Genomic DNA, 22,721 nt, shown 5'->3' on the forward strand with positions numbered 1-22,721 from the left:
ACCATCACCAACGACATCCCGCCATCTCAAGACCTGTGCGACTCCCTGGCCACCTTCTTCCACCGCAAGATCACCGACATCCACGACAGCTTCAACCCCGACCCCCCCGCACCCACCACCGAGTCCACCACCCCTGCGACTACCACTCGCACCAGTCGCCTGATCGTCTGGTCCAGCGTCAGCGACGAAGACACCATCAAAACCATGAGCTCCATCCACTCCGGATCCCCTTCGGACCCCTGCCCTCACCACGTCTTCAACAAAGCCAGCGCAGCCATCGCGCCCCACCTCCGGAAAACAATCAACTGTTCCTTCGAGACAGCAACCTTCCCAGAAAGCTGGAAGGACGCCGAGATCAACGCCCTTCTGAAGAAGCCCAAGGCGGACCCCAAGGACCTCAAGAACTTCCGACCCATCTCCCTGCTCCCTTTCCCGGCAAGTGACCGAGAAGATTGTCAACAAACAGCTGACCCGCTACCTCGAAGTCAACAACATCCTGGACCCTTCCCAATCCGGTTTTCGCAGCAACCACAGCACCGAGACCGCCCTCATCGCCACCGAGACCGCCCTCATCGCCGCCACTGACGACATCCGGACCCTGATGGACAAAGGAGAAACAGCCGCCCTCATCCTCCTGGACCTATCAGCAGCCTTTGACACGGTCTGCCACCGCACCCTATCAGCACGCCTCCATAACGTCGGTATCCAAGAGAAGGCCCTGGCCTGGACCACATCCTTCCTCTCCGGCAGAACCCAGAGTGTCCGCCTCCCACCCTTCCGCTCCAAAACCACCGAGATCATCTGCGGCGTCCCACAGGGATCCTCCCTCAGCCCGACACTGTTCAATATCTACATGGCCCCCCTCGCCCACGTCGCACGACAACACAACCTCAACATCATCTCCTACGCCGCCAAAGCTAACCTCCACCGAGGAATGAAGGCCGTAGCCGACTGGATGAAGGACAGCAGACTGAAGCTGAACTCAGACAAGACGGAGGTCCTCATTCTCGGACCCACCCCATCAGCCTGGGACGACTCTTGGTGGCCCACGTCACTAGGCACAGCCCCGGAACCCACCGACCACGCACGCAACCTGGGGGTCATCCTCGACTCCACTCTCTCCATTACCAGGCAAGTCAACGCCGTCTCCGCGTCCTGCTTCAACACCCTCGGTATGCTCCGCAGGATCTTCAAATGGATCCCCCTCGACACGAGAAAAAACGTTACCCAGGCCCTCATCACCAACAGACTCGACTACGGGAACGCCCTCTACTCAGGAATTACAAACAAGCTCCTGAGATGACTCCAACGCATCCAGAACGCCTCAGCCCGACTCATCCTCGATGTCCCCCGCCGCAGCCACATCACACTCCACCTGAGAGGCCTGCACTGGTTCCCCATCAACAAAAGGATCACCTTCAAGCTCCTGATCCACACACACAAAGCACTGCACAACACCGGACCCACCTACCTCAACAACCGACTCAGCTTCCACACCCCCACCCGAAGCCTCCGCTCAGCCAACCTCGCCCTCGCCACAGTCCCCCGCATCCGAAAAACCACTGCCGGCGGCAGATCCTTCTCCTACCTCGCCGCCAAGACCTGGAACACTCTCCCCACCATCCTACGACAGACCCAGGACCTGCTGGCCTTCAGAAGACTCCTCAAGACCTGGCTCTTCGACCAGTAGCATCCCCCCTCCCCAGCGCCTTGAGACCCTCGCGGGTATGTAGCGCGCTTTACAAATGCAGTGATTGGATTGGATTGGATTACTATAATACTTTGTATATGGCAACAGGCTTAGGCTATTAACAATACTCCAGCTCTTACTACTGAGGGAATAGCTTGCATCTCTTCAGAACTAAAGGATCTGTGCAGACTTGCAGCCAATAGCAAAATCATTTTCAATGTCCTGTGCATGTATAAATTGAAGAAAAATAGCATGTCTGTGAGACCATTTTCATTAACAGTGTCAAACGTTAAAATCTTACAATTCAGAGTGGGGAGTTGGATGCAAGGATTTGGCATGAATTACCCAAAAAAGTGGAAACCATTCCCTATTGCTCAGAGCACCATAAAATGTAAACAATTTTTAACAAATCGCTTAGGAGTTTGCTGTTAGCAACTCATTTTGTTAAGATTCTTTGGCCATGTGTGCATTGAACCCAGATGTTATTTATTGCTCTGAGTCTTCTATTTGTGCTCTACTTTTCTTTGTAGTCATGATTTTACTTAGCTCAAATAGCAGATCTGAATTAATGTGCTACAGTGCCAGAGAAACTATTTAAGTTAATCAAGATATAACTAGTTTACAGTGAAAAAAAATGCCATGTAAAGTATGTACAGATCAGGAGTGCAGGCAGAGAAACATAACAGAAGTCTGCTCCCATCCGGCGGGAGCATGTTTAATCTCCCACTGACTGAGAGCAGACTTCCATGTTAGCTCTCATTTGGCAGAGATTTAAAAACACTTGCTACAGGTGGGAGCAAGCATATATTTCTCTGACCGCTGTAGTGTGGGTACTACTGTGTCCCAGGGGTGGTCTCCTCAGGACAAAGTAACAGAGCCTTTAAAGGCTGAGGGTGGGGTCCATGCAGCCCCTCTCCCTTTATACTTAAGTGTGGCAATGGGATCCCTGGGGCCTTCTAAGGTTTAGTGAGGGAGACCACATGCCTCCCCTTTTAATTAGCTTTGTGCTCCCAGGGGATGTGGTCCTTGGGGCCTTTTTAGTCTAAGAGAGGGGAAAGGTTCTGAGTGACGCCTCCCCTTCATTATACATTTTGGCCCTGGGTGTTGGGGTCCATGGAGCCTTTTGAGGCTCCAGAAGGAGAGCTATGTGCCCCTTTCCTGACATTTTCAACCTCTGCCCTGGAGCATAGTGACCCCATGGCATCAGTAAGGCTCAGGAAGGCGGGACAACTGTCCCCCTCCCAAACTTACAATATGCGCCGTACCCCCGGCCCAGGCCCACCCCATTTTTTGTTCTTTTTTTTTGTAAATGTGCAGGCATCTGCACTTTTTTGCCGCAGATTCCCAGATCCTCCTCATATTTGTGGCAAGAATAAAAAAGAAAGTTTTTCGACCTTGGCAAGGTCCCTCTAGAACTCCACCACCGTAAGTTATTTTTCTTTTAACTTTTTTGTAGGGCTCTGGACTGAATCACAAAGTCTAAAATGGCTGCCACCAGTTCCTGGTTGATGTGGTGGCAGCCATTCAGATTTCATCTTGAGATCTGTCAGATCTGCAGAGGCTCCATGTCCCTAGATATACAAAGCTTTTGAGCACTGATTACTCAAAAACTTCTGAACGGATTTACACTTAATCAAAAAAGCACTCCTTCTGGACCAAGATCTGGCTTTCTACCAAATTTGGTGTAAATCTGTTCAGTGGTTTCTACTGTAGCTGTGTCTAAAGTTCCCATGAATAAATGAATAGGGAAAATGTTTTTTGGACCCCCCTTTTTCTCTGCCACTGCTTGACGGATCACCCTGAAACTTTCCATGCACAAACTAGTAAAAAAGTAGCACTTTTTTTAGAAGGTTTTGTGGAGATTCGTCAAATGATGTCAAATGTATTAGCAGCACCTTTATGTATATGGGTGTGATGTGCCTCTCTCTCTCTTTCTGGATGTTATAGTTAGCCTCACATTTTAAATGTACAAAACCCCAGAGATCCAACAGTTATAGATATCCCAAGTAACTATAACTCGTACCCTAAGGTAACTATAACCTGTGCCCCCACCAGACACAGCTTTTTCGTCAAACATTTTACTGCAAATATTACATTGATATTATCAATGATGCTATCAAAGATGTCAGGAGTGCCATAATTTGTGGGGTAATTAGCAGTGAATGGTGAGGGCACAAGTTATAGTTACCTTAGCGCACAAGTTATAGTTACTTTCTATGATTTTTTTTAACGCTAAGTAATTTTCATTACAATACGTTAAACCAACCACCGCCACGCACAGCATTTGGCTGCAAGCGGTGGGGGTTGGCAGACGGGCCTCGCCTGTGGCCAAGCCCTGGGGCCAACCTCCTATACCCACCAAACCTTGTGCCGCACATGGCCTTTGGCCATCTGCAGTGGGATTGGCTGCAGGGCCTGGCCTGTGGGCAGTCCCTGCGGCCAAGCTCCCTAACCACCTAACCCTGAGAGAGAGAGAGAAAGTGAGAGATTGAGGGAGAGAGCGATTTCGACTTTGATGAATGATATAATTAGAAAAAGATGTTTTGCGACAAATTGGAAAGAAAAATGTTTTTGTCAATTAAAAAGAGTGAGATCACCTTTCAATATGTAACATATATATTTATAGTTGAAAAGAAACTAAAACAGGAAAACAGGATGAGTTTAAAAAGAAATAAAATTAAACATTTCAGTTTCATTTTGTAAGAGCAGGCAGCGGTGCCTGCTCTTAAATTTTTTTTTCACATACTTTCACAAAGGGGAAAGAGGCCCGTATGTGATTAGAAAAATGCTTTGTACATGTGGCCCAAACTGACACCTCCTCCTGTTTTGCATGACCTTTTGCTGAGGAAATGCAGAATTTGTCAGAAATTTCATGAGACACTATCCAGAACCAAAACGTATTTGATGACAGATACAGGCTGTCCCATCTACCTTTGCTATTGAAAGACAGTCCCACAAATGGAACTAGTCCCACAATGGAACTGCCACGGATGTAGTCACTGTAGATTTGTATTTCACAATTTAACTAGTTAACACATATTGCTTCTTCAAGGAGTAAACCCACGAAAATCTCCCTTTCTTTACTTTTTTACCCATGAAAGTAAGACTTTCATACATCCAACTCTTATCTGCTAATCCTATCACAATTCCTTCAAATTCCTTCAATTACTTGTCCTTTCCTTTCACTGACTCCCAGGCTCGCTCCTTTGGGGCTCACTCACTTACTCTTCTGCCCTTTATACCCCTTCTCCTCTTTCTGATTCCTGGTCTCCTGTGGAAAGTGGTAAAACAACAAGGGTGTTTCCAACCAGTCACACCAGATTCGCCAACAACAATCAATATCCCTGTCCTGAAAATACCGAAGTGCATATTAAGATGCCGTAAGTATCGTTTGAATCAAATGCAAATATTAGGGAGCTCAGAACTGAATCATTCCATAATTATAACCAAAGCCATAACCAATTGTACCAGCTGAGCCCTGCTGTTATTTATCTTCAGCTAGAGCCTTCTGTTTTGCTTTGTTGATGATTATCATTCAGATAATTGTCTAATTAATTTAGCATGTAATTGATTGAAGATGCCTGCTCTCGCCCTTTTCCTCAGACTATGCTTTTGAAGAAGGGCGTCATCCAAGGATACCATCAAGGGCCTTCCCCCGCATTTCAGTGTCAAAGTAAGCAAGTTCACAGAAAGGCATTTACTGAAAGTTGAAAAGAAAACAGCATTCTTAACTTTATGACACTGCCAATCGTTACTGTAAACGTTAGAGCTGTCAGCCAAAGAAATCCATCTGTTGTTATATGGGAGACTGTCCAAAAACCTGAGTGCCACATGAAACGTATTCCACTCACAAAGAAGAAACACACAAAACATTTTTCAGTACTACAGAAAGGGCTACTAAATTAAGGAACTAGGAAATGGACATGGATTTGCTTGCCAGACACTGTAGACACCACAGACGAGTGGTAATTTCATTGCCGATGTGTTATATGTGCTTTCAGTAATACCATGGAACCTTTACTGTTTGAGATTCCAATGGGAATGTTGAGAGAGAATGCTGGGGTCAGTTACGAGAGGACGTTGAAGGAAGTGCAGTGGATAGGATGTTTTTCTTTTGAATTCCTCTCAACCAAAGCCTGAATCAAGAAAGAAGGTAAATCTTCTCATCTATGCGTCTATTTAACACTGGCAACGGTTCTCTTCTTCATGAAGACTCTTGTTCGTTCTGCAAAAAACCACGCCGAAGATTTATCTACTAGCAAAACAAACTTTGATATCGGCCTCGCACTCAACTTAGTACTGTGCACCAATTTACTTGCATAAATAGTTTATCATTCATATTGGAATCTCGCTTATCTCTCTGCTGCATACTGCGATAGGCACGCATGAAAGATGATCTCTCTATAAGGAAATTTCTAGTTCTTGGCCTACCTAAAGTGATAGGCATGCTTTAAAACTCTGTTTATTTTATTGGTGTTTTGGACAAGTTTAGTTACAAATTTAATATGCAGCATGTTACGGCTCCACCAGTCTTTCTTTTCACTCCTGGAGATCCACCTACAAAGTGAGGAAAATGGCAAAAGGCATTTGAAAGGTACTCCAGGGTATGTGGTACCTCATTGAGTGTGGAAAGAAGAACTGCGTTGTTACTGCACTGTCTTGGAACAGAAGGTCAAGAGATATTTGATCACCTTCCTGATATTCCTGACAATGAAGCTATCAACCTAAATGAATATGAAACCTACATTAGGAAGTTAGATTTACATTACCTACCAAAAGTTAGTACCATTTTAGATGGATACTATTTTGATAAAAGAGTACAGTAAGAGGGTGAATCTGTTGAGAATTACATAACTGCTCTTAGACGTTTAGCTTCTTCGTGCAAATTTGGAACATTACTTGATGAAAGAATTTGTGATCAGTTTATGCTGGGTTGCAATATTGACAAGGTACGGGATGAATTGTGGTTAAGGTACGGGATGAATTGTGGTTACTTGATGATCCTCATATAGATGAAGTAATAGCTCTTTCTTTGAAAATTGAACACTCCACGAAGTGTGTTGAAGTGATGAAAAGAGAAGGTAATAAAGATGTCAGTGTAGTAAGGGAGGATAAAACTAAACATAATAAGATCGTAAGCAAAGAGTCCATACAAAGTAAATTAAAAAGAAGATGTTACAGGTGTGGCGAAGAAGGTAATTTTGCAAATGACAAGAATTGTCCAGCTATCAATAGTTCTTGCTAATTTTGCAAAAAGTAAGGACACTTTTCATCAGTGTGTCAATTGAGAAAATCTAAACAAACTGTGAATGAAGTTGGTGATCAGTCTCGTGAAGTTGAAGATGCTTGTGACTTTGTCTGTGGACAGATTGTTTTACAAGTTACTGATATTAATTTTAGTGGTCCATTCGATGATATTTATATAGAAGAAAAAAAAAAAAAAGCACTATTTGATTCTGGCGTTAAGATCACTATAGTTTCCAATGCATTTTATGAGAAAGAACTTAAAGGAAAAATCTAATTGTTGAAACCTTATATTAGACCGTGTGCTTATTGTGGAGAACCTATTGATCTACATGGTTATTTTATTGGTCGGATAGAATACGACCAACAGTATACTTCGGGAAACATTTATGTTTCAAAAAAGGGTGACAGTATCATAAGTTGGTGGCACCAAAAGGATCTAAGAGTAATGCTTGATCCTAACAGTTCTCCACCCATAATAGTAAAAGAACGACAGTGTGTAAGTAAGGTGGAAAATGTTGGGTCGTCTTCAGAGCTTCTGGCTGATTTATATAAAGAGTTCTTTAATATTTTCAGTGACAAGATAGGGTGTATGAAAGGATATTCTCACAAAATTTGATCAGTCCCTGGAGCTGTACCTTTCTGCAGCAAAGTCTGCAGTGAGGAATGAATTACAGTCTGAATGGAAAAAAATGAAGGAGCAAGGTGTGATTGAAGAAGTGGAAGGGACAGAATGGTTGGCTCCGACTGTGATAGCGAAGAAACCAAATGGCAATATAAGATTATGTGTGGACCTCTGCAAACTTAACAAGAGTGTGTTGGTTGACAAATACCCTCTCCCAAATATTTCTGATTGTCTATGGTGTCTGGGGCCAAAATATTTTCTACGATTGACCTTACTTCGGCCTATCATCAGATAGAATTAGATGAGTCTTGCAGAAGTCTTACAGCGTTCATAACACTTTTGGCACATATAAGTTTGTCCGACTACCTTTTGGGTTGATATCTGCTGCCTCAGTGTTCCAGTGTGTAATGGAACGGATTTTGAGCAGAATTGGTGGTGTATGTATTTATCAAGATGATATTTTAGTTTATGGTAAAGATACGGTTGAACACAATGGAAGACTTAGGAAAGTACTGGAGACAATTTCTGAACAGAGCTTAACCATTAAAGCAGAGAAGTGCAAATTTGCTGTTGATACCATTGAATACTTAGGTCACACTATTATGAATGATGGTATAATACCCAAAAAGGACTTAGTTAACACTATTCAAGGCATGACTTCTCCCACAACAAAAGAGGAACTGATGCGTTTCCTGGGGATTTCTGAATATTACAATAAATTCATAAAGGATTTAGCTAGTTTCTGTTTTAACATGAGACGATTACTGAAGAAAGGAGTTGAGTTTGCATGGAGTAATGAATGTGAAAAAGAGTTTATAGAATTGGAAAAGAGTCTAGCTAAGGCTCCAAAATTAAAGAATTTTGACTCTAATTTGCAATCCACATTGACTACTGATTCTAATGGCAGAAGCTTGGGTGCTGTGTTGCAACAGGGTGGGTTTGGACCTTAAACACTGTTCTTTTTATTTCCAGAAGCTTGAAAGGTGCAGAAGCTAACTATTCAGTTATAGAGAGGGAAGCACTTGCAGTACATTGATCTATCAAAAAATTGGAGAAATTCTTATGGGGAGGTTCGTTTGTTGTAAGGACGGATCATATGCCGTTGTGGGATGTGTTCAGTTCTAAGGGGATAGATCTGTGTCAGGGAGGATCACCAAGTGGATAGTAAGCTTACAAGAATATGATTTTGTGGTGAAATATGTTCCAGGGGCGGACAACATCTCAGCTGATGTCCTGTCAGGACTGATGCCGGATTTGAGCAATCAGTGTGATGATGATTCAAGTGATGATGTAGAACATTATGAGAGTGCGTGTGAAATGGATTATGAAATCAAATCCGAAGAGAAGTGGCGTGATGAAATTAAATCTGACAGTGTTCTTGTGGAAGTCATGGAATTATTTCAGGTGGGTTGGAAGTTTAAAGAATAAGTTAGTGTTGAGTGTAGGGATTTTTGGGGAATTAAAGATCAGCTAGCAGTGGATCGAGACTTGTTAGTCAGGGGGACGAGACTAATCCCCCCTAACAAAGTGAGAAGACTTTTGATAGATCATGCGCATAATAGCCATATTGGCATTCCCAAAACTAAAGAAAGATTACGTTCTTTTTACTGGTGGCCTGGTATGGACATTCAAACTGAGAGGATGGTGAGAGATTGTATACAGTGTGCTATCAGTGAGAAAGCTATGAAACCCAAGGTACAACCCATGGAAATTAAGAGTAGACCAGGGGGCCCATGGGAGGATATTGTGTTAGATATATTAGGGCCCATTCATAGTGAGTATTCGGTGGAGTACATCATTGTTGTTGTGGACATGTTTTCTAAATGGCTTGAAGTGTGTTTTTCTATCAAGAACATTGAAACCAAGAATGTGATAATGTTTTTGAAAGCATTGATAGCTAGGGAAGGAATTCCTTTAAAAATTCTCACTGACAGTGGTGTACAACTTGTTTCTAAAGAAATTGAAGATTTCTTGAAAGGGTGTGGTATAAAGCACAAAAGGGGTGCTTTATATCATCCAGAGTGCAATGGAATGGTTGAGAGATTTAACTGTGTTATCAAGGAGAATATCTCCGTGGCAAAGAGCAGTCAATTAAACTGGAAACAAGAGGTGGTCCAGAAAGTAGGGGTATACAGGCACACTCCACACACAACCACAGGACAAACATAATTTCTTTTATTTCGAGGCAGACTAGGCAATACGATTCTTGAACCAGACTGGGTTAATAAACTTTTGAGTGTCAGAGGGAAAAATGTTGTAGATTGAAATTGGAAACATAAAGCGCAGGAGAAAATAATAGCAAGTAAACTGAGTTTTGATAGAAAGAACTCAGTGAAAGAAACTGTGGTTGGTGTTGGGGATTGGGTTGTGATAAAAAGACCCATTGTAAGAGATAGTGGAAAAAAACTATCTGATCCTATGAGAGGGTTGAAACTTTTCACTAATGCAGTTAAAACTGATGATAACCGGATATGGAACTGAAAAAGAGTGTTCAAATTTCATGGTAATGTAAAGGCATTGGACAAGACTTGTACACATTCTGGAGAAACATGTAAAACTGAAGAGAATACAGCTTTGAGAAGATCGAACAGAAACATCAAGATTCCGTCAAATCTTAAGGACTACAATTTAAAATGATGGTTGCAGAAAAGGTTCTTTGAGTTTTGTAACACACAATGATACTCTCTGTAAATCGTTTTGTTAATTGTTGTTTGGAGAAGTTTCTAGGTATTGCAAGAAAGTTATTAAGTACTTCTGAGTGTGTTATGTCAGGAAGATGTGTTATATGTGCTTTGAGTAATACCATGGAACCTTTACTGTTTAAGATTCCTATAGGAATGTTGAGAGAGAATGCTGGGGTTAGTTACGAGAGGACGTTAAAGGAGGTGCAGTGGATGGGATGTTTTTCTTTTAAATTCCTCGCAACCAAAGCTTGAATAAAGCAAGAAGGTAAATCTTCTCATCTATGCGTCTAGTTAACACGATGGTAAATGGGAACTACTGTTGACAATGAGATACTTCCAGACCGGAAGGGAAAAATATAAGCGCCTGAAAAAGGACACTTTGCCAGATTGTTGGTGGTGATAAAGTTTCTGGCGTTAATAATAAAAGCAGGGCCACTGACATTCCATTTATACTATACAGTGTATACGTACCTATCATCCACTGGACAAAATATCATTTCTGTGCTGGACGTTTCTAAATAAAGGCAAACCCACATGCAGCTGCAAACAATTTGATATGTAGCCCAGATGTGGTCACCACACATTCAAATAATTAAAGCAGTTGTCTCTAAAAGTGGCTCCTACCCCAGCTCTATTTATTCAGCTCCCCCTCACCCAGCACCCCCACCCAAGTACCCCACCACCACTGCTGCTGAATGTACCAGGGCAGGACACAGAAAAAACCCAGACATTAGAGCCTGCCACTCACAATAATTTGTCTATCCACCTTTCACTGCAAAGCAGTGTTATTTGTTTAAATATTTAAAGTTGACTTTGTATGTATGTGTGCATATATCTATATGTATATAGATATAGATATATGTGCACATACATACAAACTCAGATTTAAGCAAATATATATTTGTATGTTATCTTGTGTATTTATACTGTATAATAAAATATATCCAGTACGTAAAAGTAAACCTATGTATATTCACTGAAAAAGCCAAAGTTTTTTTTTTTTTTTTTAATTGTTTTGCAGTTTTATATAGTGCAAACTCGACCTGAAGGTATTGGAGTGCTTTAGATAAGCACCAGTTATATTACTCAAGGACACATTCATTTTTGGTGGGCAAGGGGAGTTGAAGTGATTTTCCCAGAATCACAGGATGTTGAGCTGACACCAACACTTGAACCCAGTTCCCCATTTCCAAAGTCAGCAGCTCTGACCGTTAGGCCACATCCTCTCCCAAAGGAATGTCATAGTTAGGTGAAAATGGCAGTTAAAACATACTGTTTCAAACTAACAAAACTACTGAACTTCCCCAGTTATAGTTATCTCAAGTAACTATAACTTGTGCCATGAGGTAACTATAACTCGCTCCCACGCCAAGGACAGTCTTCCCATTAATGATGTAATTGCATATGTTGCAGTCATGCTTTCAATGACTCTCATGAAATGAAATGATGTCATAAATCATTTCATGAGTGATACAATATGTGGGCTAATTAGCAGTGCATAGCCAGGCCACCTTTCTAAGGTTTTTTTTTTTTAATGAAAAGTGAGATATAATTATAAATCCTAACTGTAATGTCACATTAATCTTTGTGTTTTTCAGTGAATTTGTAAGTTCTGTTGGTCTGACAGGTCCTGGCTGCACTTAGGCACACTTACTGACTTTGTCAAAGAGTCAAAACACCAAAACAAAACAAGTGGGCTTATTGGCATTATCAAAGGTGAGCATATCAAGATATGTACAACACATCTATCATCTTTCTTCAATAATGACCAATATCTTTAATCAAATGTAGATTTCAGTAATTAAAATAATGCAATGTTAAATAAAAGCAATTATTAAAAAAAAATGTTTCATACATTTTTTTTAAATCAACATGTCTGTGACTATTCCTTTTAACATACATTTTTATGATGACATTTTGTTGGCTGAAAAATGCTAAAAGAAAGACTCAGGCATGTGGGCTTCAAAATAAGACCATCATGTCTTAGAGTTTTCATTTTACCATTTGTCTGCCCATTAAATGCAACAATACAAAAACAGTCATAAGATGGCCTTGCATTCCTGCTTAGGAGCATAGAGTTCTAGCTCAGACTGCTTTACATTTTATTTTGCCTGGGGGGTTGCTACACTCTCTGCAACACCCCAAAACATTAAGAAAAATGCTTTATGCTGCCTTTGACTCTTCTAGAGATGGAGAGAAGGGAAGTGTAGCGAAATACCCTCTGGTGTCCCCTCAATAATTGCTGTCCTGATGATGACCCTTCTCTGATTAATCTTTTATTGGGGTCAAAACGTGGATAGAACTCATAAATGTGGACTGGTTTTTAATTTTGAATGTGGATGGGGATATCCAATATACAGCTATCCCGGACAACATCCCACCATTCCTTTCAGTCACATGTATATGTTGTGTATATAGCGCCAGCCCACTTTTTTCACCTTGTCACTATGCACTGCGCCATCACTGTATAGGACCACCTTTGACATTATGATATTATGATACTCTGGTTTTGAAATTGTTTGTTGAAAATAAAATTAAAACTACATTTAATATCTGAAGAATTTCCTTGTTGAATGGGTTCCAAAATAAATTAGTGGGGACCACTTGCGTTGAACCCTAAATGGCCATAGAACATTTATCAGAGGTTACAGAACTACTGAATAACATTTATGAAAATAGATTATCTGAGAACATCAGATACAGCATTATCCTTCATCAGAGAAGTGTCAGATTATCATACTATGGACCACTGCATCTTTATACTGAGACTTACACTTCTAGTTTTAGATTTTAATAGTAATTTATTTTGTATGTCAGAGGAGTTATTTTGTGGAATATCTTTGTTTTTTTCCATTAGCTTTTGCCGGAACTGTCTTTTAGAGGCTTCTACTTTGTTTTTTTATTTTAGGGTTTCTTTCTTACTGTTTTTCTGAGGACCCAACATCAATTAAATAGTTTCTATTAAGTTCTTCTACACAAAGTAACTGTAAAATATATACTCCATTTTGACATAAAAAGGGGGATACTTCTAGAAAGAAAAAAGTGGATGGCTGCCATGCACATTGGGGATGTGGAGGAGGTGGTTACAGATTGAAGGTCAAGTGTTTGCCTTCAGCTGCAGCGCTTTAAAAGGTTAAAGGTTAAAGCAGGAAGAGCTTAGGGTTAAAGTGCATGGCGGGTGCTGAGTTCATCAAGAAGTAGCAGGAAGAAATGGAGGATTCTCTAGGCATCTCCCTTGAGCTTCCACTCACTGTATGGCCCCACACTGCACCAGTATGGAGCTGCATCTCATGCCAAACATTGAAAATCTACTGAGTCAGCTGTACAATCGGGCTTGTTTCTGCTGAACGTGTTTGAGTTGATCCCTAAGTTTATTGCATTGTGGGATCTGGAAACACCATTGCTGCAAATCATGAGTGATCATCTGTGGGACCCAGAGGACTTCAACAGAGAAAAGACCAGATTATCTAGGGGTGTGTGAAGGCAGTTTGCATTAATGCTCTAGAGGTAATTGCAGAACACACATGAGGAGCTGGGTGCAGGCTGCGTTTCCTTGGAGGAGTTTTTCACCAGCTGGAATAAGACTGGGCTAAGACTGATTTCAACTATGGGCAGATACCTTTATCACTGCTGTCCAGAGGAATATACTCTAGTGGTGGTTACTCTTGAATAGTGCAGAGGTTTATTCAGTGTAATCCCTCATTAATGGATGAACAAAAGAAAACAATTGCACAGCATGGAAGCTCTCGTAGAATTCGACCTGAGTGCCCTGCATGAAAAGCACCCGTTCAGATAATGAGAGCAGCCAGAAATTGAAGCACTTCTAAACAATGTGTGGTCAACAGTAAAGCCTCCAAGGACTATATGAGTAGTTCAGAGTTTAAAGCTCCTAGATGCAGGATAGTTTACAATCCTCTCTGTGAGCCTCTAACTGCTCCAATTGATTTTGCTTTTCTGATGTATATGAGAAGATGAACCTAGAGGCTGGCAATATGGGGCTTGACTGCATGTGTTCAGAAGCAAAGGAGCCAGTTTGTAGTTCTGATTAGCAGGGCATAACTGCCTCTCAGGTAGTTGAAAAGACTACTACGCATGTTGAAATTGCAAATCAAGTAAGAATCAGCTGAATGAGATAGTTACACAGAAGCACTTCATATCACATCCTCGTGTATGGCTCAAATGTTTATAGGATTCCTACTTTGAGCCAAACCGCAGCAGAGACTAATCACCAAATATCTCAGTATCTGATGCCCATGCCCAAGTCAGTATGGCACAATAGTCATCTCATGAAAGCATAGTTTAAGCACAACTGGGGGGAGGGGGTGAAATGATGCAAACATGGCGAAGAACATATCTGTACCCACTTTGACGATACATCAAAGGGCCTCCGGGTTGATGGAGCATAAATGATGATGCTGCTGGTAAATGTTCTAGAAGAGATCATAGAAATAAAGACACATACAGATTGATACTGCTGCTCAGTTTAAAGATCGTCTGCACAGAATGAATAAGAAAGCATTGCTGTTTTTAGGGAGCGTTGGGGAGCCGATGTCGGATTGTGACAATAAGCTAATCAAAGCTCAGGAACACTCCACACAGCTGGAGAATAAAATAATGGGCCTTACAAATGTACAGGAAGAAATTGTAAAACATTCATGAGGTTCAAATTTTTGTTTTACTGGCCTCCCTGAACCTGAGGAGTAATTGGCCAATATTTACACCCTCCCAGAGTTTGATCAAGGCCTTAGTTTCATTACAGTGTATAAGGTTCTCCCACAGCCATCTACTCATGCTAAATGTCCGAGAACAATTTTAGTCAACTTCTTTATTAGAAGATAAAGGAACAAATATTACCCACAGCTTCAACTAGCACGTCTTTCAGTGCACGTAATGAATATATATTTTGAATATTTTCAGAGATGACTGTAGACGCTGATCGCAAGCAAAAGGAATTAAAAAATAAGATATCTCAGTTGCACTCTGCTGGCGCACATTCTTCAATCATGCAACAGGCTAGGGTTAAGGTCTTGCAAAAAAGGAAATGTAATATGTTTATGAACGTGAACAAAGCGCAATGTTTTTAGATAGAATATGTGCAATTTACGTATTTGACCACTATTTTAACCTCTTAGCTGCTGGGCCTTCCCCCCCCCCCGTGCTGAGCCCTTTTTTTGGCTATTTGGGGTAGTTTGCGCTTAGGCCTTCATAACTTTTTGTCCACATAAGCTATCCACACCAAATTTGCGTCCTTTTTTTCCAACATCCTAGGTATTCTAATGGTACCCAGAGTTTGTGGTTTCCCCTGGAGGAGACCAAGAAATTAGCCAAAATACAGTGAAAATTTCGTTTTTTCCCCAAAAAATTGAAAAAAGGGCTGCCGAAGAAGGCTTGTGGTTTTTTCCCTGAAAATGCCATCAACAAAGGGTTTCTGGTGCTGAAATCACCATCTTCCCACCTTTCAGGAACGGTCAGACTTGAATCAGAAAACCACATTTTTCAACACAAATGTGGCATTTTACTGGGACATACCCCATTTTCACTATTTTTGGTGCTTTCAGCCTCCTTCCAGTTAGTGACAGGAATGGGTGTGAAACCAATGCTGGATCCCTGAAAGCTAAACATTTCTGAAAACTAGGTATAATTCTGAATTCAGCAAGGGGTCATTTGTGTAGAACCTATAAGGTTTTCCTACAGAAAATAACAGCTGAATTAAAAAAATATTGAAATTGAGCTGAAAACAACAGCCATTTTTCTTTATGTTTTACTCTGTAACTTTTTCCTGCGATGTCAGATTTCTGAAAGCAATATACCGTTTTGTCTGCTGGACTCTTCTGGTTGCGGGGATATAAAGGGCTTGTAGGTTCATCAAGAACCCTAGGTACCCAGAGCCAATAAATGAGCTGCTCCGTGCAGTTGGTTTTCATTCTATACTGGGTATACAGCAATTCATTTGCTGAAATATGAAGAGTGAAAAATAGGTATCAAGAAAACCTTTGCATAAGGTTTTGAGGAGAAGTGGTTATTTGCACATCTCTGAATTCCGGGGGTGCCCATACTAGCATGTGAATTGCAGGGCATTTCTCAAATAGACGTCTTTTTTACACACTCTCTTATATTTGGAAGGAAAAAATGTAGAGAAAGATAAGGGGCAATAACACTTGTTTTGCTATTCTATGTTCCCCCAAGTCTCCCGATAAAAATGATACCTCACTTGTGTGGGTAGGCCTAGCGCCCGCGACAGGAAATGCCCCAAAACACAACGTGGACACATCCCATTTTTTGGCAGAAAACAGAGCTGTTTTTTGCAAAGTGCCTACCTGTAGATTTTGGCCTCTAGCTAGGCCGGCACATAGGAAAACCTACAAAACCTGTACATTTTTTTAAACTAGAGACCTAGGGGAATCCAAGATGGGGTGACTTGTGGGCCTCTGACCAGGTTCTGTTACCCAGAATCCTTTGCAAACCTCAAAACGTGGCTAAAAAACACGTTTTCCTCACATTTCAGTAACAGAAAGTTCTGAAATCTGAGAGGAGCCACATATTTCCTTCCACCCAGTGTTCCCCCAAGTCTCCCGATAAAAATGATACCTCACTTGTGTGGGTAGGCCTAGCGCCCGCGACAGGAAATGCCCCAAAACACAACATGGACACATCCCATTTTTTGACAGAAAACAGAGCTGTTTTTTTCAAAGTGCCTACCTGTAGATTTTGGCCTCTAGCTCAGCCGGCACATAGAGAAACCTACCAAACCTGTGCATTTTTTAAAACTAGAGACCTAGGGGAATCCAAGATGGGGTGACTTGTGGGGCTCTGACCAGGTTCTGTTACCAAGAATTCTTTGCAAACCTCAAAACGTGGCTAAAAAAACACGTTTTCCTCACATTTCGGTGACAGAAAGTTCTGGAATCTGAGAGGAGCCACAAATTTCCTTCCACCCAGCATTCCCCCAAGTCTCCCGATAAAAATGATACCTCACTTGTGTGGGTAGGTCTAGCGCCCGCAGCAGGAAATGCCCCAAAACAAAACATGGACCCATCCCATTTTTTGACAGAAAACAGTGCCTACCTGTGGATTTTGGCCTCTAGCTCAGCCGGCACCTGGGGAAACCTAGCAAACCAGTGCATTTTTGGAAACTAGAAACGCAGGGGAATCCAAGATGAGGTGACTTGTGGGGCTCTAACCAGGTTCTGTTACCCAGAATCCTTTGCAAACCTCAAAATGTGGCTAAAATAACACGTTTTCCTCACATTTCGGTGACAGAAAGTTCCGGAATCTGAGAGGAGCCACAAATTTCCTTCCACCCAGCGTTCCCCCAAGTCTCCCGATAAAAATGATACCTCACTTGTGTGGGTAGGCCTGGTGCCCACGACAGGAATAGTTCACACAATGGTCAATGTTGGTCCTTACATGAGGCAGCTGTTGACCCTGGGGTGATTCATTCCTGACGCAGGCACTAGGTGTAGGCACTCAAGTGGGGTAGTGTTTTTATCAGGACAGGTGAGGAGTCACTGGGTGGTAGGAATTTTGTGGATCCCAGCATATTCCTGTAGTTTGTGTGACAGAAATGCGAGAAAAATAGAGATTTTATTCAACATTTCAGCTTTGCAGGGTATTCTGGGTAAGAAAACTTTGGGGAATCCACACAAGTCACACCTCTGTGGACTCCCCCGAATGTCTAGTTTCCAGAAATGTTTGGGTTTAGTGTGTTTCTCTATATGGCCGCCGAACCCAGGACCAAAAACACAGGTGCCTGCCTTACAAAACCAGTTTCTTTTGCCATAGATAATTTTGATGTCTCCACAATACGATTTGGGCGGTGGAATTTGGGGCTGAACTAAATTGGGGAGCTCCCAAGAGAGCACTCTCTCTCTCTCTCTGCTTGCCGCCGCATTCACCTGCTCTCTGGGTTGGGCTATCCCACTATTACCCAGTTGCACAAACCTCTTGCGAAGGGACAGCAGGACTGTCCATATCACCTCCCTCATAATGTACTGGAAGAGGAGTTATCGAGTGGGACTCCTCCGACTGAAAAATCACTCCCAGAGTCTGCGCAATTGTCCTATCCCTCAGATGCTGTCTCAGTATCTGATGTCTCAGTCACTGATCCTATGTCAGAGCTGTCCTCTATAACCCGAGTGCCGGCAGCAGTCATCCATCAAGATGCCATCTCTGCTATTGGCTAAACTGTTGCTCTAAAACACTAGCCTACGTAGACAGTCACAAAATCGATGGTATGTGTGAGATACGTGCAACAGTAGAGGCCACCTTACCTGCGCTTCTTCCCTCAATCAGCACGTTCTTTCAAGACACTCAAAAAACACCTTGTCACATACCATTCGTCACAGTCTTTAGCACCTCCTGCGCCCAGTCCAACAATCATTATTGGTGCTCCCACTCCCTCCTCCTCGGATTCCCTCATTACCACCCAGCAAAAGTGCCCTTCATCTCTCCATAGCCGCCCTCCACCCCGCACATACATTTCATTGGTATTATAGCGCAGGTAATGGCTGACTTTACTAATGTACTCAGCTATTTACATAAAATACAGATTTGCTCTTTGCAGTAGGCATATAAACCTTCTGCGCTTCTTTATGGCACTAAAACTGCCACTAGACAAGTCTGACCCTTTTGTAGCAGAAACATAGTCACAATACTTACTTGACTTTTTTATTGCTGCCTAAAAGCTACAGTTGAAAAGCGTCAGTTGAAATATGTGCATTGCTTTGAAGACGCAAGCTGCAACTGCAAGACAACTGGCGGCAAATATATATATATATATATATATATATATATATATATATATATATATATATCACTTTTATGTGTGGGTCTGGTTTTCCTGGGGGGCGATCGCAGCCCCCAGGAAAACCACACACATATTGACAAAAGTGATATATATATATATATATATATATATATATATATATATATATATCTAGATCTATCTCTATATATATATATATATCTACATAGATATATCTATAGATAGATCTATAGATATATATATATATATATATATATATATACATATATCTATATATATCTATAGATCTATCTATAGATATATCCATGTACATAGATATATCTACATAGATATATCTATCTATATATATAGATCTATATATATATATATATATATAAATATATATATATATATTTTAGTTGTTGTATGGTTTCCTTGGGGGCCAAAATGCCCCCCAGAGAAACCCTACAACAACTAAAAAAAATATTGCCCCCACAGGAGGTCGCCCTGCCCACGGGCGACCCCCTGTCCATTTATTTATTTATTTTTATTTTTTTGAAAAATAAAATATGTTTCCCCTGGGGGGTGCGCGATTGCGCCCCCCCCAGGGGGCACCTACCGTTTAAAAAAATATATATATATGCCCCCGGGGGGGGGGGTGGCGGCCCGTTTTCCGAGGGGGCCGACCCCCCCCCAAGTGAAATCCCTGGCATCTAGTGGTGTTTCCTGGCCCCCGATCGCAGCTGTGCTGCGATCAGGGGCCAGGAAACACTTTCAGGAAGGCCTCGTGAGAAAGGGGAGACTCTCCCTTTTCTTACGAGGCCTTCCCGAACGTGGGGAAGGCCGTTTTCCCCATTGGAGCAGGAAGCGGCCGCAAGGCTGCTTCCTGCTCCGATGGGGAAATCAACTTTGTTACGTCAGCGCGCCTCGCGGTGCGCTGACGTCACAAAGGGGCGGGTGGGGGGCGGGGGAGAGACACGGAATCTTCCGTGTCTCCCTGGGATATGAAAAAAAAAAAAAATAAATCTTTGGGTGCGACGCACCGGAGGGGATTTATTAACCCCCTCCTTGGTGTCGGCCACTGGTCGTGACCCGCACCAGGGAGGTAGTGCGGGCGTCGGCCAGTGGCCGACGCCCGCAGTGAAGGGGTTAAACAAGTGTGGAGGGGACCATATCCACACGCTGGTGATGTATGGGCACATACAATAAGACTAGTCCTTATAAACAAGGCATTGTAGTAGAACAACTGCGTCCAGAGGCTCCAAACTTCTCTTTGAGCATTACATTTTTTTTTACCAGTTTACAACCAACTTATGGTAAGAAGACAGTTAAGAACTGAAGAGTTACTCACTTCAGGTATCTGTTGAGCTCCTGCTGGCTGCACCGGGACCAGTGGAAGCGATGGAATGCTGCTTGCACAAGAGGGGCCATGATGCTTCCCATTCTGACTTCATCACCACACCTATTGCCTTGGCCGTCGTGCTCCATGCCTAATCTATGAAGACGGAACAAGACTCGGATCAGGGCCTGGGAGGCAAGGCTTACCGCACTTAGTACACTTTCTCTTGTTTACATTTTGTTTATATAAACTATATGTATGTTATAAAGGCGGATCAGGCACTTGGGAGCTGTTTGCCAAATCACAGCGAAATGCAACATGTAGCAGAAAAACCATCGAATCACTGAGGAAAGTGCAGAACTGCTCTTTTACCATACCCAGAAAAGGGCAGAGGAAAGTGCTCGTTCAGTGCACAACAAAACAAGGGAGTGAACTGATTTGAAAACTGAAGGATGACAACCAATAACATATCATTATGGCTGGATGAAATTTAAGTTATGCCAGGCCAATGTGCATAGTTTTAGGAATTTCATATTACGCTAAATTCTGGGAATTGTTCCATTATGTTATGTCACATAATTACGCCACTGGTCTCCGCAAAATTATAGTGCAGGACCACATGGAACAACGTGACCAACTAGAGAGTGAGCGGCTACTGTTCATTGCAATTGTTTTTTTGCACTTTTGTTTGTGCGAAATGCATCCTTGTATTAAAAGGTGGCGCAAGGACGCACTTTATGACAAAATAGAGCGCTGATTGATCGCTTAACATTTAGCATAAATACGCCTAAAGTTTCCAAAAATTTGTAAAATTGCATGAAAGCAAATTACACAAATTTCCCATACTCCTTTATAACATTCTAATTGAAACAATGGACATTTCAGTCATAAATGGTATTGCACAGGCCTGCAAGCATACAGTACAGACATTGTCAATGGTTATATACAAGTTTAACAGTAGTAATCCCATACCCCACCTCTGTTGTGCATGTAAGAGGGCACTTAAGGCTAAATCCGAGAGCTGGAATAGTGCCTTGTGCAGTATGCAAACTGTCTTAAACAAGATCAGTTCATTCACTTTAGAGGACGCCCAACTGACATTTAACCCAAGAGCTCTGAGGTAAACAGTAACAGAAGTGGCAGCTGCATTTTGCACAATCTGAAAGCCACAGAAAACATATTTAGGCAAACCAAACAAAGCTGTATTTTTATAATCTGAACAGGAAGTGAAACCTTCCTGGATCATCAGCCTTCTCCCTTCAGCTCAGAGAAAAGGAATCATTTTCCCTAAGCTCTTTAAAAGGGAGCAATGTAACAGCAATCTTGTCATGTGAGCTGAAGTTAAGATCAGAGTTGACAGTAACACCAACATATTCAAAATACTTAGCAGGGACATGGGGGAGGGTCAAGAGCCAGCGACTACCAATAGGAGATTCAGCCATAAATGATTCCCTAGGGCCAAATATCTAAGTTTTATATGGATTCGATGTAGAAGGGTTATTAGTTATCAAACATATGACTGAAGCAAAACATTCCCCAAATGCAGGGGAAAAGTCAGAGTTACTGTTTCGTTGCTGTATTAGGAATTCCATATTAACAGCATAGTTGAAAACGTAGAGCTGAAAGAATGAATTAAAGCAGCTAAGAGACAAATGTAATATAATAGTGGTTGTGAAAAGTGGTTGCAAATTGTGTACTGACATTTAGCAACCACTATTTTATTTTGCAAACCGACCTATTTATTAATAGGTTAGTTCATAAAATAATGAATTGCAGGAGATCACAAAACTAACTACCTTATTAGCTACAATCACAGAAATGGTGGCCTGCTAGTGAACGCAGAATGCCAAATGTGAGACTACGTTCCAAAATGGAAACGTATTTATTTTTTAAAGCAGCCATAATTACATAAATGAGTAGGAGCTGCTTTAAAGAAAACTGTTTTCTATTTTAGAAAATTTCAGCGAGAGTAGGTGGTGGTCCCCTTGACTTTGAGATCAGTAACTGAATAATGGCTTGCAAGCAGGATTGTGCTTGCAAACCACTGATATACATGATACCTTCTGGCAACTTGGAATGTTCTAAACTCATCCCCACCAGATTGAAAACTGGTAATCATTTATAAACCTATTTTGCAATTGAAAATCTTTTCCGAATTGCAAAATGGGTTTTGGAACAAAGAAAAAGTAATTTAATAGGTGCAAACCCTGTAATTTATTGATTTGTAGGGCTTGCAGCCACTAAAACACATTGTACATCTAGCCCTAAAGGTGTTAGAAGTGTAAAATAAAAAAACCAAATAATGTGCACAATAAATGTTAATAAATCAATGTCCAATTGCAATGTACAACCCTGCCCTATGGTGTTCACAGTAGGAAGTTCTTCCTATTGCAGGT

At 41.8% G+C, this 22,721-nt stretch overlaps 1 protein-coding gene across 1 annotated transcript in view; it reads right to left on the bottom strand.

Moving 5' to 3' along the window:
• The window catches only part of ADAMTS2 (ADAM metallopeptidase with thrombospondin type 1 motif 2), a 1,546,369-nt gene that overhangs the window by 596,032 nt on the left and 927,616 nt on the right, over positions 1–22,721 (bottom strand). Inside the window, exon 8 of the mRNA XM_069199292.1 lies at positions 20,338–20,481. Within this exon, the coding sequence (XP_069055393.1) occupies positions 20,338–20,481 (144 nt within the window). The remainder of the gene's footprint in view (positions 1–20,337; positions 20,482–22,721) is intronic.

Source organism: Pleurodeles waltl, chromosome 7 (genome assembly GCF_031143425.1).
Source record: "Pleurodeles waltl isolate 20211129_DDA chromosome 7, aPleWal1.hap1.20221129, whole genome shotgun sequence".
NCBI lineage: Eukaryota > Metazoa > Chordata > Amphibia > Caudata > Salamandridae > Pleurodeles > Pleurodeles waltl.